At 57.7% G+C, this 12,879-nt stretch overlaps 1 protein-coding gene across 1 annotated transcript; it reads right to left on the bottom strand.

Moving 5' to 3' along the window:
• Nucleotides 1–515: 515 nt before the first annotated feature.
• Nucleotides 516–12,169, bottom strand: SCRT2 (scratch family transcriptional repressor 2). Its single transcript, XM_039237678.1, has 2 exons — nt 12,037–12,169; nt 516–1,312 (listed from the first exon to the last, which is right to left on the bottom strand). Exons 1-2 carry the CDS (start codon nt 12,167–12,169, stop codon nt 516–518), a joined length of 930 nt encoding a protein of 309 aa, XP_039093609.1.
• Between the last annotated feature and the right edge of the window lie 710 nt (nt 12,170–12,879).

Genomic DNA, 12,879 nt, shown 5'->3' with positions numbered 1-12,879 from the left:
ACAGAGAGACTCGGCAGAGGCCAGAAGGACGGTCTGGGCTGGGACTGTGGTCTGGGAGCTGCGGGGCCTGCGTACTGGATGAGGAAACCAGAACAGACGTGGAGAGGCAAAGGTTTGGGCTTCAGATTGGGGTTCGGATAGAGGCATGGTAGGAGAGACTCAGCTGAGAAGTGAGAAGAAAAGTCTGAAAGTAGGGGACAGGTGCAGGGTCAGGGCGGAAGAAAATTCGGGCTGTGGGTCCCGGGAGAGGGGCGGACCTGGTGCCTGAGTTGGGAGCAGGGGGTCAAGGTCCGAGTCTGGCGGGGGTGGGGGGGCAGAGGACGTGGTGGTCTGGGCGCGCTGGGGTAGCCAGTGCCGGAGGGGAGTGGTGGGTCTTGGGGCGGGAGAGAAACGTTCCAGGCTTGGGGGGGGGGGGTGTCCCCACGAGGGGCGTGGGGGGGGAACGCTGCCCGGGCGCAGAGAGGACACGGAGGTGGAGGTGGGGGGGCCCGAGGGCGGCGGCGGCGGCGGGCGGCTCAGCTGGCGGGGCCGGCGGGCGGCGGCGGGGGCGGCTCGGCGCCCTTGACGCAGGCGGCCTCGCAGTGCTTGTGGAGGTAGGACTTGAGCGCGAAGCTCTTGTCGCACTGGCGGCAGCGGTAGTGCTTGAAGGCCGAGTGCGTCTGCATGTGCGCGCGCAAGTTGGAGCGGTCGGCGAAGGCCTTGCCACAGTGCGCGCAGCCGAACGGCTTCTCGCCGGTGTGCGAGCGCATGTGGCCCTGCAGCAGCCAGGGCCGCGAGAAGGCCTTGCCGCACACGCCGCACTTGTGGCGTAGGTTGTGCGTGAGCACGTGCATGGCCAGGGCCGGCATGGACACGTACGCCTTGCCGCACGTCGGGCACTTGCGCGCCAGCTGGCTGTCCAGGCTGCGGTGCGTCTGCTTGTGGCGGCTCAGGTTCGACGACGTGGCGTACGTCTTGCCGCACTCGGCGCACGCGTGCCGGTGCCCGCCGCCCGCCGGCGCCCCCGCGCGCCCCGCGCGCCCCCCGGCGCTCCCGGCGTCCCCCGCGCCGCCCGCGTCCCCGCCGCCGCCGGCCCCGCCGCGCCGCCGCCGCGAGCGCCCGTCCGAGATGAAGAAGGCGTCCATGGAGTAGCTGTCGGTCACGGCCGCCTCCCCGCGGAAGTAGCGCGCCGACAGGCTGGACTGCGGGCTCTCGGGGTCGCTGTACTCCTCCGGCGCCGCCGGCGGGTAGGCGGGCTCGGCGGGCGCCAGCTCCAGGCCGGGCTTCTGGTCCGCATCGTAGCTGCTGGGGGGCAGGCAGTGCGGGGCGTAACCTGCAGGGGCGGGAAGGGAGCGGGGACGTAGGTGAGGCGCCGCGGGGGACAGGCCACGTCCCGCGCCCTCCGAGCGCGGCGTCCCGGACTCGCCCTTGGGAACTGTTGGCGCTCGGAAGACGGTGGTCGCTGTCCAGCACCTCCGCGCTGCCCGTGTTCACATCCTTCCGATCCGGGCCACGATGGAACGAACGCCCTACGCCATCCTGTTGGAGCACGGTGCCCGTCATGGTTCCCCTGGCTGTGTGTGCACTACCGTCTTACGTGCTCACAACCACGCAGTGAAGGCCTTACAGTTTTTTCGCACCCACTTTACAGATAGAGACGTAAAGAGCCTCCGAGCTAGTAAGTGATGGAGCCTAGATTCAGACCTTAGCAGGTTGACGGCCAAAGAAAGACCAATGCTGTCTTTATCTAACAGCGTTCTGCCGTTCCCGTGCCGTACCTTCTCTGAACCTGTTTCCTCATCTACAAAATGGAGCTTATATTGGGCACTCCCTCTCAGGGTCTTTGGAAGGGCAGAGTTAAGTGATGAAAAGAAGCGCGTTTGAAGCGTGCACGGGCCCTGCTCTATACATGTTAACTCATTCAGTGCTTCCAGGCTCTCCAAAGTGGTACCGTTATCATCCCCGTTTTCCGTGTAAGGAAATACGGAGAGAGGGAGAGAAGAAGGACACAGTAATTGCTATATAAATGTTAGCGATTATAATTATGCTTTTTACTTGCTTGAATAAGTGACTTCACTGAAGGTTATTTAATTGTCTGCCTCCCCCACCAGACTGTGAGCTTCTGAGGGCTTGGATTTTGTGTGCCCAGCATGTGCCTGGCTTAAAAAAAAAAAAAAAAAAGGTGTGCCATGAATAGATGTTGCATAAATGAATTACAGCCCTGTTAGGCCCATCTCCCAGGGGCGCCAGAGGACTTAAGAGGTCAAGTGTGTGGCAGGCACTAGGTGCTTCAGGAATGGGACTTTCTCGTACTTGCTCCCTCCTGAGCCTGTTTTGCGCCCAGCTTCACTAGAAGCATTCTGGAGTCTTCTTGTGAGAATTCACTTTCCCCTCTCCTCCTCTCCTCTTTGGACTTGTACCAGAAATCCTGTCTACCTTGGATTTGTGTGATTGGTGGGTAGGCAGCTGAGATTCTCCCAGGGGATTCCACAAGAGGCTTCTCAAGTGCGGGGGCCACCTTCCCGGGGCCCAGCATGGCCTTGGCATCCTCCTCAGACCAGGGGTCTGGGCTCTCAGGAGAATGTCTGGCAGATGTGCGCAAAACTCACCAACCGGGCACCAAACACAAAGTGTTTCCATTGTCTTCCGATTCTGGGAGAACAATGAAGGTTAGGCCCCTTTCTGAGGTTTCAAGCTGGGGAGTGGCAAAGCAGGAGGTTTGACCCTCCTTCTGACCTTGAGAGCCATTCTCCACCTCCAGCCTCCCCTACTCAAGAAAGCAGGTGGAAGAGATCTTTGTCAGCAGGGACCTGGCTCAGAGCTTTTCCTTACTTGAAACAGCCTGCCTGACCCAGCCTCTGTACCCTTTCCTCTCATCTGGAATTCTGGATGGTGACAGAGTAAAGTCTCTGCAGACTGTCCCCCAGCCCCGAAGACAAGGGCATGCTCTCTCTCTCTCTCTCTCTCTCTCCCCTTTCCCTTCAGCTGTTGGCACAAGACCGTCTGCACACAGAGGGATTGGGGATTGTGGGGGTGGATGACTCACTAGGGAGGGGCTGGGGTTGTAGAAACAGTGGTGGGGCTGGCAGTTTTTTTAATTGGGGAACGAGGGTTGCCCAGCCCCTCAGCACCGCATTCCTCCCCTCCTGTCTGCCTTTGGTCCAAGGGCTCTCTCACCTCCCCCTCCAGGAATCAGGCCCCAAACCGTTCAGGGAGGATTGTTTCAGACTGAGTTAAATGCCTGCCTGGCACTCCCAGACCTCCTCTTTGGTGTTCCCACTGTGACTCCTGAGAATAGTGATAATAGTAGCAAATATTTATTGAGCACCTACTACATGCCATCACCTGACTGAATCATCACAGAAACGCTTTCACTACAGGTAAAGAAACTCAAGTCTGGAGCGGTAATGGTGCTCGCATAGGGGTGGAGCAAGGATCGGAGCCCACTTGTTTTCGTTGCTCACTTGTTTTCCACATGCCCAGAGGCCCCTGAGGAAGGGGCTACGGCTGGGCTGGGTGGTTCACCTCCCATCCCCAGTGCCCCACCTAGTGGGGCGCTCCACGAGCACTTGTGAAATGGGTGATACGTGGCAATAAAGATTTGCCAGGCCAACCTCACTCCCCACCTCAGCTGTCTGCTTGGTCTTCGGACAACTTGATCCCTGGCACCGATTCTGGATGACCTTGAGCAAGTCATGCACCTGCCTCAGGGGATAGATAGTATAGGATCCGTGTGTCAGGGGATCACTGATCACGTGGCCAGCGCGCGTCCTGTTATTGAATAAGGATGGCATACTGGTTAAGAGCACAACCTTGGCACCGCCCTGCCTGGATCGAGTTCTGACTGCACCGCTCCCAGCTGTGTGACCTTGGACAAACTGCTTGGCCTCCCTGTGCCTCCGTTTCCCCAGCTGTAAAATGGGGGATGGTGGAAGCCTGCAGACAGTGGCAGTAGGGAGTCTGCGAGTAAAGAAACGGGTCTGTGCTGCAGTGTTGTTGGCATCTGCTGAGACATATCTCCAATTTCCTCTCTGGACCTCTGTTTCCTCAGAATGTGTCATTCTGCTTCGTGTTGTGGTGAGAGAACTTTTGGTGGGTAGCGGGAGTCCTTACTCAAATTGGGCTCCCTGCCTGTGGTGCCCTCTGGTGGCAGCCTGTAGCACTGCAGCAATTATTCCTGTCGCTGGGGGGCTCTTTACATAGAAGTAGGGGCGCCGTAAACAAAGGCTGCTGTCAGCCTAGAGATGGATGCAGAATTGCCTTCAGGACAGGCATTGCCGACCAGACCGGATTTCCAGCAGCTGTGAAGCTCCCCATGGGTTGTGGGGGTGGGGGTGGGCTAGAGTCGTGGGCTCGCAAGAGAGTTTTCATGGCCATATTAGGAAGAGGTGGTTCTAACTTGCTTTGTGACCTTGGCCAGGTTAGTTACTTCACCTCTCTGGACTTGGTCTGTACGGAAGAAGAAGGACTGGGATGCTTTAAAGACCCATTCTGCATTGTGACCCTTTCTGATCTTTTTTTTTTTTTTTTAATGTTTTATTTATTTCTGAGAGAGAATGAGCATGAGCAGGGGAGGGTCAGAGAGAGAGGGAGACACAGAATCCGAAACAGGCTCCAGGCTCTGAGCTGGGTGTCAGCACAGAGCCCGACGCGGGGCTCGAACCCACAAACCGCGAGATCATGACCTGAGCTGAAGTCGGCGCTTAACCAACTGAGCCACCCATGCGCCCCAACACGGCCCTTTCTGAATTAGATCCTCAGTTATGCCCATTTTCCTGTCCCTCCACCACAGCCACCCAGGACCTCTCCTTGTCTATGTGACCTTGGCTGGTTATTTAAGCTTTTTGTGCCACACATGTGTAAGGGAGCCTGTAAAAGCATTGAATGAATTAATGCATATGAAGGGCTTAGTACAATGCTTGGCGCACAATAGACTGCCGAGCTGCTATTATTATTACCATTATAATCCCTACACTTCCTGGTGACATCCTTCTCATCTACCAGGAGTAGAAGGAGACACACATGGGTGTCTCCAGCTGCTCTATGATCTTGGGCAAACCACCTCACCGCCCTGGGCCTCGACCCTGGAGAATCCTTTAGGACACTACGTTGTGCTCTGACCCTGTGCATGGAACCCTGATGGGTTTTAGCTGCTTTCCTCTGCTCCACAGGTGACCAAAGATGGCTGAGCTACTTGTCCCCCATCTGACAGAGACAGGGCTCTCGCTTGGGTCACCGTAGAGGCAGGAATGGCCAGGGACCCAGAGAGCAGAGACCTGGCTCTCATTCTGGTTCTTTTACTCATATCCTAGCTGGGCGATCAGGGGCAAGTCACACGGCCTCTCTGGGCTTGAATCCCCCATTTGAGGGCTAGGGAATAGAGGCACCCCTGCCACCTGGGGAAGGCTCAGAAACACTTTGGAGACAGCACGCACATATCACCTGAGGATGACTTTTGGTGTTCTCTGCCTAAGAGTCTTGATACTTTAGATGGAAGGTCCACAATCCATTAAAAATGAAAAATCTTGTACCCAGAGGAATGGTGGGAAGGGACTTTACGAAGACTAAGGTGCTGGGTGCTCTACAGACGCGGTCTCAGCCAACTGGCCCCTTGGGGTGAGGGCCGGCATTTCTGCTAAGTACCACTGCCAGTACCACTGCTTCCATTGAGTCTCCCCTCAGGGTGTGCTAAGCCCAGAGGTCCAGAGAGGCGAGAGGATTTGCCCAAGGTCACTGGGGGAGAAGCCAGGTTTTTTAACCCTCCAAAGTCTGTGCTTTTTTCCAGAACACCCTAGCTAGATGGAGACTGCTGGGGTGGGAAGTTTTCAGTTGGTGGGGGAGAGGGGCAATGGGTTTCTCTCTCAGGTAACATCACCCAGTCTGCCCGTGTCTGATAGGATGGTGGGGTGTTGGGGGTGGAGAGAAGCTGTTTGAGAAAGCATTCCAGCCCCTCGTAAATTTTTTGCAAATAAAAATAATAAAAGTAATGATAATGATTGACTCTTCCTGAGCACTCACTGTGTACAAGGCACCCTGCTCAGTGCTCTATGCCCATTACTTCCTTTCTAAGGGAATGGGATAGTCACTTCCTCCAGGGCCCTCCAGAAGCCAGGAGGCCCAGAGAGGGGCCTCAACCTGCCTCAGGTCACAAAGCAGGCTCAACAGCTGGGGTTGGGGCAGCCTCCTGCCTCTCAGTTCTGGACCCCTTTTCCCAGCCCCTCCCAGATTCCCAGGGTCCCAAACTTCCTCCAGGGAATTTTCAGCCCCCGTCCCACTGCCCTGCCTTGAGATGGGCAGAAAGAGAGAGGGGCCTGGTAGTGGGCCAGCTTTGCAGGTGGCCCACTTTCCTGAGGAGGGCCCAGCCCCGGTTGGTGGTGGGAGCTGGAGGGGCTGCTGCATGGGTATATTTAGAGCTGCTACTTGCTGTGCCAGGGCCTCGGGCCTCGAGAATCAGCTCCAGCCAGCTGAGCAGAAAGCCAGGTCTGTCAGCAGCAAAGCAGGATAAAAATAGTTTCTCCTGTCTGCTCACAGAGCCGGGCAAAGGGGCTGGTGCCTCCCCCTCCCCTTATTATAGCATCTTTGTTAGCTGTTCCCTGGGCACCGGACCAGAAATGACACCCACCTCCTCCAAGGGCCTAGCAGCTGGTACACCTGCCCATTGGGGAGGGGGTCCCTGGGAGTCCAGATGAGCAGGGAACAGAGCAAGGCTGGCCCCATATGACCATGGCTGTAGGGTGTGGGGCTGATGCCTACTGACCCAGGCCCAGGGAGTGTCTAGAGGATACCAGCCCCCCTGCCCCAAGAAATCCCACATATTCTGTTTTCTCCTGTGACCCAATTCCTGTGGCCCGTAGGGAGGTCCACAGCTCTGCAGGAATCAATAGGAAAGATTTTTCAAGGGGTTGTGGAGATAGGAGTGGGTGGCTAAGGGTCTTGAATTGCCCAGCACTAGCACTGGCTGGTGGAGCAGCCTCCCGCCCCCTTGGGGGAGTCTCGGCCCCTGCACAATGCATGCAGGCTCTCCAAGCCTCCTGCTTTCTGCCCTCCCCTCTTTGTGCTCCAGAAGGGTGCAGTCAGAGGGCCCATTCCACGCTCCCTTCCTACCCAAAGGCTGGCAGCCGGACACTACAGCCAGGAGGGAGGCCAAGAACTCCGGGGGCCTCATCTCTCTCAGCAAGTGTCTTGCCATGCCTCCCAGAGGGCCTCCAGGCTTGGAGGTCCCTAGAACATGTAGATGAAGCTCTCTCCAGGGAGGCATGACAGGGTGCACCATTAATGCCCTGTGACCTCATGCAAGTCATGGGCCTCCCTGGCCTCATTCGCCTTTGTGGGTTGGAGCTAATCCTCCCCTGTGCTCACTGCCCTTTGCCTACAGTGTGTGCGTCGGGAGAATGGGGGTGTGGGGAATTTTGGGGATGATATAAATTGCTGTGCTGGCATAGCGACTTGATGTTCTCTTCTGCTCTCCCTCAGGAGCCACAAACTGAGACTGCTCAGAGAGTTGATGCTCAGCTCTGTGCCCCTTATGATCCCAGGCTTAGAGGGGACTGACTGTGGGCCCCAGATTCCATATTCCACATGGGCCCCATTATACCACACTCCCACTGACTAATTCTTAGGAAAATCAGATTTCTGGGTCCCTATGAAAGAGATCAAGTTCAACTGTTTGAATTCATGAGAGGGAAACTAAGGTTGAGGTAGGGGGGACTAGTCCAAGGCCGTATAGAAAGGTAATGGTGAGTCTAAGACTTCAACCTGGCAAGCCTTGAGAATGGACCTGGACATGACCTTGAGCTAGAAATTTGACCTGGATCTTAATCCCGGACCCCGAACATTGACCTGGACCTGATCTCAGACACGGAAACTTGAACTTGGACATGAATTTGTTCTGATTCTTGGACTAGACTAACCTAGGACATTGGCCTTGGACCCTGTCCTAGACTTAAGTTTGGACATGGATGTTGGGCCCGGTTTTCAGATCTGGACCTGGACATTATACTGGACATTGGACCTGGACTTTGAACCTGGACCTCTGATGTGTCTCTAACCTGGATCTTGGGCTTAGACCCAGACTGAGATGCCAGGGGAAGTGGTAGTTAAGAGCCAGATGGGCCTGCTGTGTGTCCTTGAGCACCTCCCCAGCCTTCTCTGGGCTCCCTCTGCCAAGGAATTGGGGCAGCCCTATTGCGTCCCTGATCCCCATATGGACTTTCTGAGGTGTGGGGTGGATGTGTTGGGGACTTTGAGCCAGGCTTCCAGGCCTGGCCTGGAGCGACTCCCTGGCGCCATCCGAGGGAGGGAGAGGAAGTGGGCGCTGGTATAATGTGGTCAACTAGATAAGCCCATGGGCAAGAGTAGGAGTGCTTCTTCAGCCTGCTGGGGAGGCTTAATGTAGCTGTGGAGGGGAGACAACTGTGTTATTGGATTGGCATTGATTCCTCATCTGCCTGGGTCAGATGCACTCTGAAGCAGCACGGGGGCAGGACCAGGGTGGGGGTGCAGAAGAGGGGGAACAGGGAGCCCAGCTGGAGTTTGGAGTTGGGGTGTGAGGGTGCGATGGAGGTAGGCAGGGAAGATGGGCTGGGATCCACGGAGACTGCTGCCATGCAGATAGATGCCGCAGCCTGCTCTGGGATGGCTAAGAGCCCCCAGCATCTCCCCGGGCTGCGAAGGGGTGGTCTTGGTGGAGTTGGAGGGCGAGGTTCTGAGAGGGTCAGGAGGATGTGAGTTGGCATCTCACAAGAGTGAATCTGTGTTCAGAATCACTCAGGGGAGAGGAGGGGAAGGAGAGGCTGCACTGAGGCAGAAAACAGTGGAAGAGCAAGAGGAGAGGGAGGGGGAGAAATGAAGGCATTGTATTGGACAGGATGGTGGAATTAAATCTGGTCTGCCTTCTTTGGGGAGTTCTGCGGAAAGGCCTGGAGATTTTTTCCATTTGGGAAGCTTCCCCTTCCCTGTTTTGGGGACTCTTTGGGCTGGGGCGGGGGAGGCCTGGAGCCCAGATGCACCTGCACCTTTTGCCCAGCCTGTAGAGGCTGAAAAGGGAGGGAGTAGGGAGGCAAAGAAGAACATTGCGTGTGTGTGTGTGTGTGTGTGTGTGTGTGTGTGTGTGTGTGTGTAGGAGGAGTCCTCCAGGAATCCTCAGCACTCCCAGGCATTCCCTGAGCTGGGAGTCTACACCTCTTTAATTTGGGGCCCTGCATCTTCATCACTTAGGAGCTGGCGATTCTCCTGACCTCCACATTCACAGGCCCCCTCCCTGCAGCCCTCCTCAGCTCCCCCTCCCACCAGCCTCATCCTGACCCTGTAGCCGCTGCTGCAGGAATGGCTTGTAAGAGGATCTTTCTAATAACTGGAACTATCTCCAGCCCCAGGCCCTTCCCCCCTTCCCCCTTCCCCCTCCTTCTCCTCCCTCCCTCCTTTCCTCCCTCCATCTCCTCACCTCCCCCCCCTCCTCTCTTTCTCCTTGTTTACCCAGCACACTTACACACGCTGGGAGAGAAAAACGTCGGCTCAGCAATTTTTCACACTTCCCTCAAACGCTCAGCAAGGTTATTTCCGGCAGAGCGGAGACAACGGGCCACTAGGAGCCAGTAGGCTCTCTGAGGACCCCCACCAGCCTACCCACCCGTGGGATGAGGGAGCCTTCACTGTCCAGTCTAGCCACACCCCAGGGATAGGAGAGGCCCCTGCAAACAGGATGAGGCAGACCCGGTGTTGCCTGGCCATACCCAGGCTTGAAGGGTCACCCTCTGGTCTCTGTCACTAACCCTGTCCTGCAGACACTGCCAAAGCAGCGAAGCCAGGGTGACTGTCCTCACTGTGGGGCAGCCTGCAGAGAATGAAGCCAAGAAATACCGGTTCTCAGAAACTCTGCCACCCTCAGCCAGGCAGTGGATGGCAAACAGTCCTACAGAAACCCCGACAATGGCCCCCTGCATTCCGTGAGACCCTCCGCGAGGCATCTCCAAAGCCTCCCATCCCACACTTGACCTTCACAAAAGCTGAGCTTGTCAAAGTTGGAAGGCTACTCGGTTCAGCCATCCAAACTCTTTCACTGCTGGGGAGGCAGAGGACCAGAGAAGGGAAGACACTTGCCCAAGGTCACATAGCGAGTCAGAGACCTAGAGCTCTAGTCTCTCAGGGTTCCAGGCCAGATATCAGACTGTCCGGGCAGCCTCCGGCTTCTCTGGAGGCTAGGGAGCTGGTCTACAGCCTTTTGGGGAAAAGGCAGAAGACGGGAGTTCTAGGGTCTCAAACCTGGTGGAACCCCTATAGGCACACCTCTGCTGATAGCTTTGCCCCCACTTTTGCCCTGAGCCCACCATTTGCTCAGAAGCTCCTTTCAAAGCTTTTTTTTTTTTGGCCTGAATTCAAAGCAAGGCACTCCTGCCTTCCTCCTGAGGAATAGTTTGCAGTTTGGACTGTGCATGAGAAATTCTCTAGGCTTCTCTGGGTTTCCTCAGCTGGCCTGGGGACAGGGCCACAGGGGCCTCGGGGGGTAGGAGCCCAGGGTTTTGTGTCAGTCCCCCAAGGGATCCCTATACCAGTCTTGCAGGCATGTCTACCCAGATCCTAGCACACACGCTCCCCAGCCCTGGCATGGTCCCAGGCCCACCCTCTGTCCTGCCAGCACTCCGACAAGCCCGGCCATATCCCTGGGCCACTGTCCTCGAACCCAAGAGAGGCCCTGAGGTCAAGAAAAGAGGACAGTAGAATGAGAGGCCTATGGGCAAAGAAAATGGGGGTTGGTTCTTTTGGGGATCTGGAGGAGGCCAGGGGCTGAGGGGCTGCAGCTGTATCCCTGATCACTCCCTAATTTCTTTGACCTTGATGAGGTCACAGAGCCTTTTGCCCAGCGCCCTCTTGCTACCTGGCTTGACAGAGTGATGGAATGTGAGTGAAGTGCTTGGAAATCCCTAAGGTGGAACTCCCACCCTCCCTGGCTCCTGCCTTCACCACCTCGGCCCACCCCCCAGTCTCAGCCCTTTCTTCTCTTCTTTTTCACTCCTCCCCTCTTCTCCCTCATCTCCCCCTCCCCACACACCCCAAAGCTGATGCCACGTGTGATGTCAGATTTCTTATTGCCAAAGGGATGCCTCTTCTCCAGACAGCTGCCCTGGTGTGGGCCATCAGAGGAGAACCCTTTTGTGATCCCCTTGATGGGGGGATGGGATCTACGGAGGCAGTCTCAGATTCTTCCCTACACCCTTCAGACACCACCCCCTTCTGAGCCTCAATGACCTCTCTTGTCCCTCAAATCCTTGTCCCTGCAGGAACTTGCTCCGAGAAGAGATGGAGTGTGTTGGGGGTGGGGGACTTATAAGGAACAGCAGGGCTGGCTCTGGAGGGGGTTGAGAAGCTGGAGTGGGGAGGGAGTGCAGCCCATGGGACCAGGCTCCACTTTGGGGGAACCCCTCCTAGAAATCCCCTCTTCCTTGCAGTCCCCAGGAGGGGCCCAGCCTTTGGCAGGCATGTGGCTGAGGGTAACAAAAGAGTTGCTGAGAGAGGGGACCTGAGAACACTTGTCTGGCATCGCCAGGGGGAGCAGGCTTGAAGGGAAGGAGGGAGCCCCCCCCCGCTACACCCAAGGAGCCAACCCTATCTCTCCAGGGACTGTTAGTCCAGACCCCCTTATCTGCTCCACGAGGGCAGTACACTCAGCCAGCCAGCCTCCTTCCCTCCACCGGGGAGAGGGGACCCACAGACTGCCTTGTGCATCAGCCCCCTCCCCAGCATTAGCCCTTCGTGGGTGCCTCTCTCTCTTTCCATTCTCTCACCACCCCTTACTCCAGCCCCGTTTAGGGCCACAACTTTCTAAGTCCGGGCTGGCGCATAGCTGTGGGATGGATCGACCCTGCGACTTTCCCTTTGTAGGGACCTAGCCCCTGCCCCGCCCGCCGGGCCCTCGGGAAGCCCGGGAGGCGCACACAGCCAGGGAAATCTCCTCCCGGGGTTCCCTGCCGCGCGCACCCCTCCTCGTGGCCCGAGTTGGGGAGGGCCCGAACTCCCCTCCCTCTCCCTCCCCCCCCCCCCCCCCCGCCGGGTCCTACTCACCGTTGTCCCCGGGCGGCCCCCGGGCGCCAGGCAGCACGTAGGCGGTCTCCAAAGGGTGGTAGGTGGGGGCCGGCACCCCGCTGCACTGGAAGCCGTCCCCTTTGATCTTCTTTACCAGGAAGGAGCGCGGCATGGTGCGACTGGCGGGGGGCTCGGCGGGGGCACTTGCGTGGGGCCCCGGTGGGGGGAGGCGGCCAGCCGGGCGCGATTGGCTGTCGGCGCGGGGTTTCAGCACTGGACAGCTCCCAGCGGGCGGGCGGGCGGGCGGCCGCGCGGAGCCGGCCCCGGTGGCGGCGGCCCCGGCTCTGGCTCGGGCTCCCGCTCGGGCTTGGCGGCGGCGGCGGCGCGCAGACAGGCGATCGCTGGAGCTGTGCTCAGCACTCCGGCTGCCTGCCGGCTTTATATGGGACGCAGGCTGGAGGAGATCAGGTGGTCCCCTAGCAATGGAACTGTTCAGCGCTCTAATCCATCAAATGTCCCCCAGGACAATCGCTCCGCACACGTTCCCCTGAACCGGCAGCGGTGGGGGCAGGCCAGGCGCAGGGAGCAGCGGGCAGGCAGGAGGGGAGAAAGTGAGGGCGAGAAAGGCGCAGAGATACAGAGAGACGGAGAAAGAGGAGTGGGGGGGTGGGGGTGGGAGGCAGAGAGAGGAGAGAGGAGATACACAGAGAAAGGCGGAAAGAGACATACACTGAAAGAGGTAGGAATAGAGACCGAGATAAGGACAAAAAGACACAAGAGAGAAACAGAGAAGGAAAACAGAGATGGAAAGAAGTAGCAACACCCGCTCACACATCCATGGGGGAAAAAAGAGACCCAGACACACAGAAAGAAAGCCCTCCC

This window comes from Hyaena hyaena, unplaced genomic scaffold (genome assembly GCF_003009895.1).
Source record: "Hyaena hyaena isolate Hyena2069 unplaced genomic scaffold, ASM300989v1 scaffold_131, whole genome shotgun sequence".
In the NCBI taxonomy this organism is placed as follows: Eukaryota; Metazoa; Chordata; class Mammalia; order Carnivora; family Hyaenidae; genus Hyaena; species Hyaena hyaena.
Note: the sequence above shows the minus strand (reverse complement) of the source record. Positions and strands in the feature narration are given on the sequence as shown.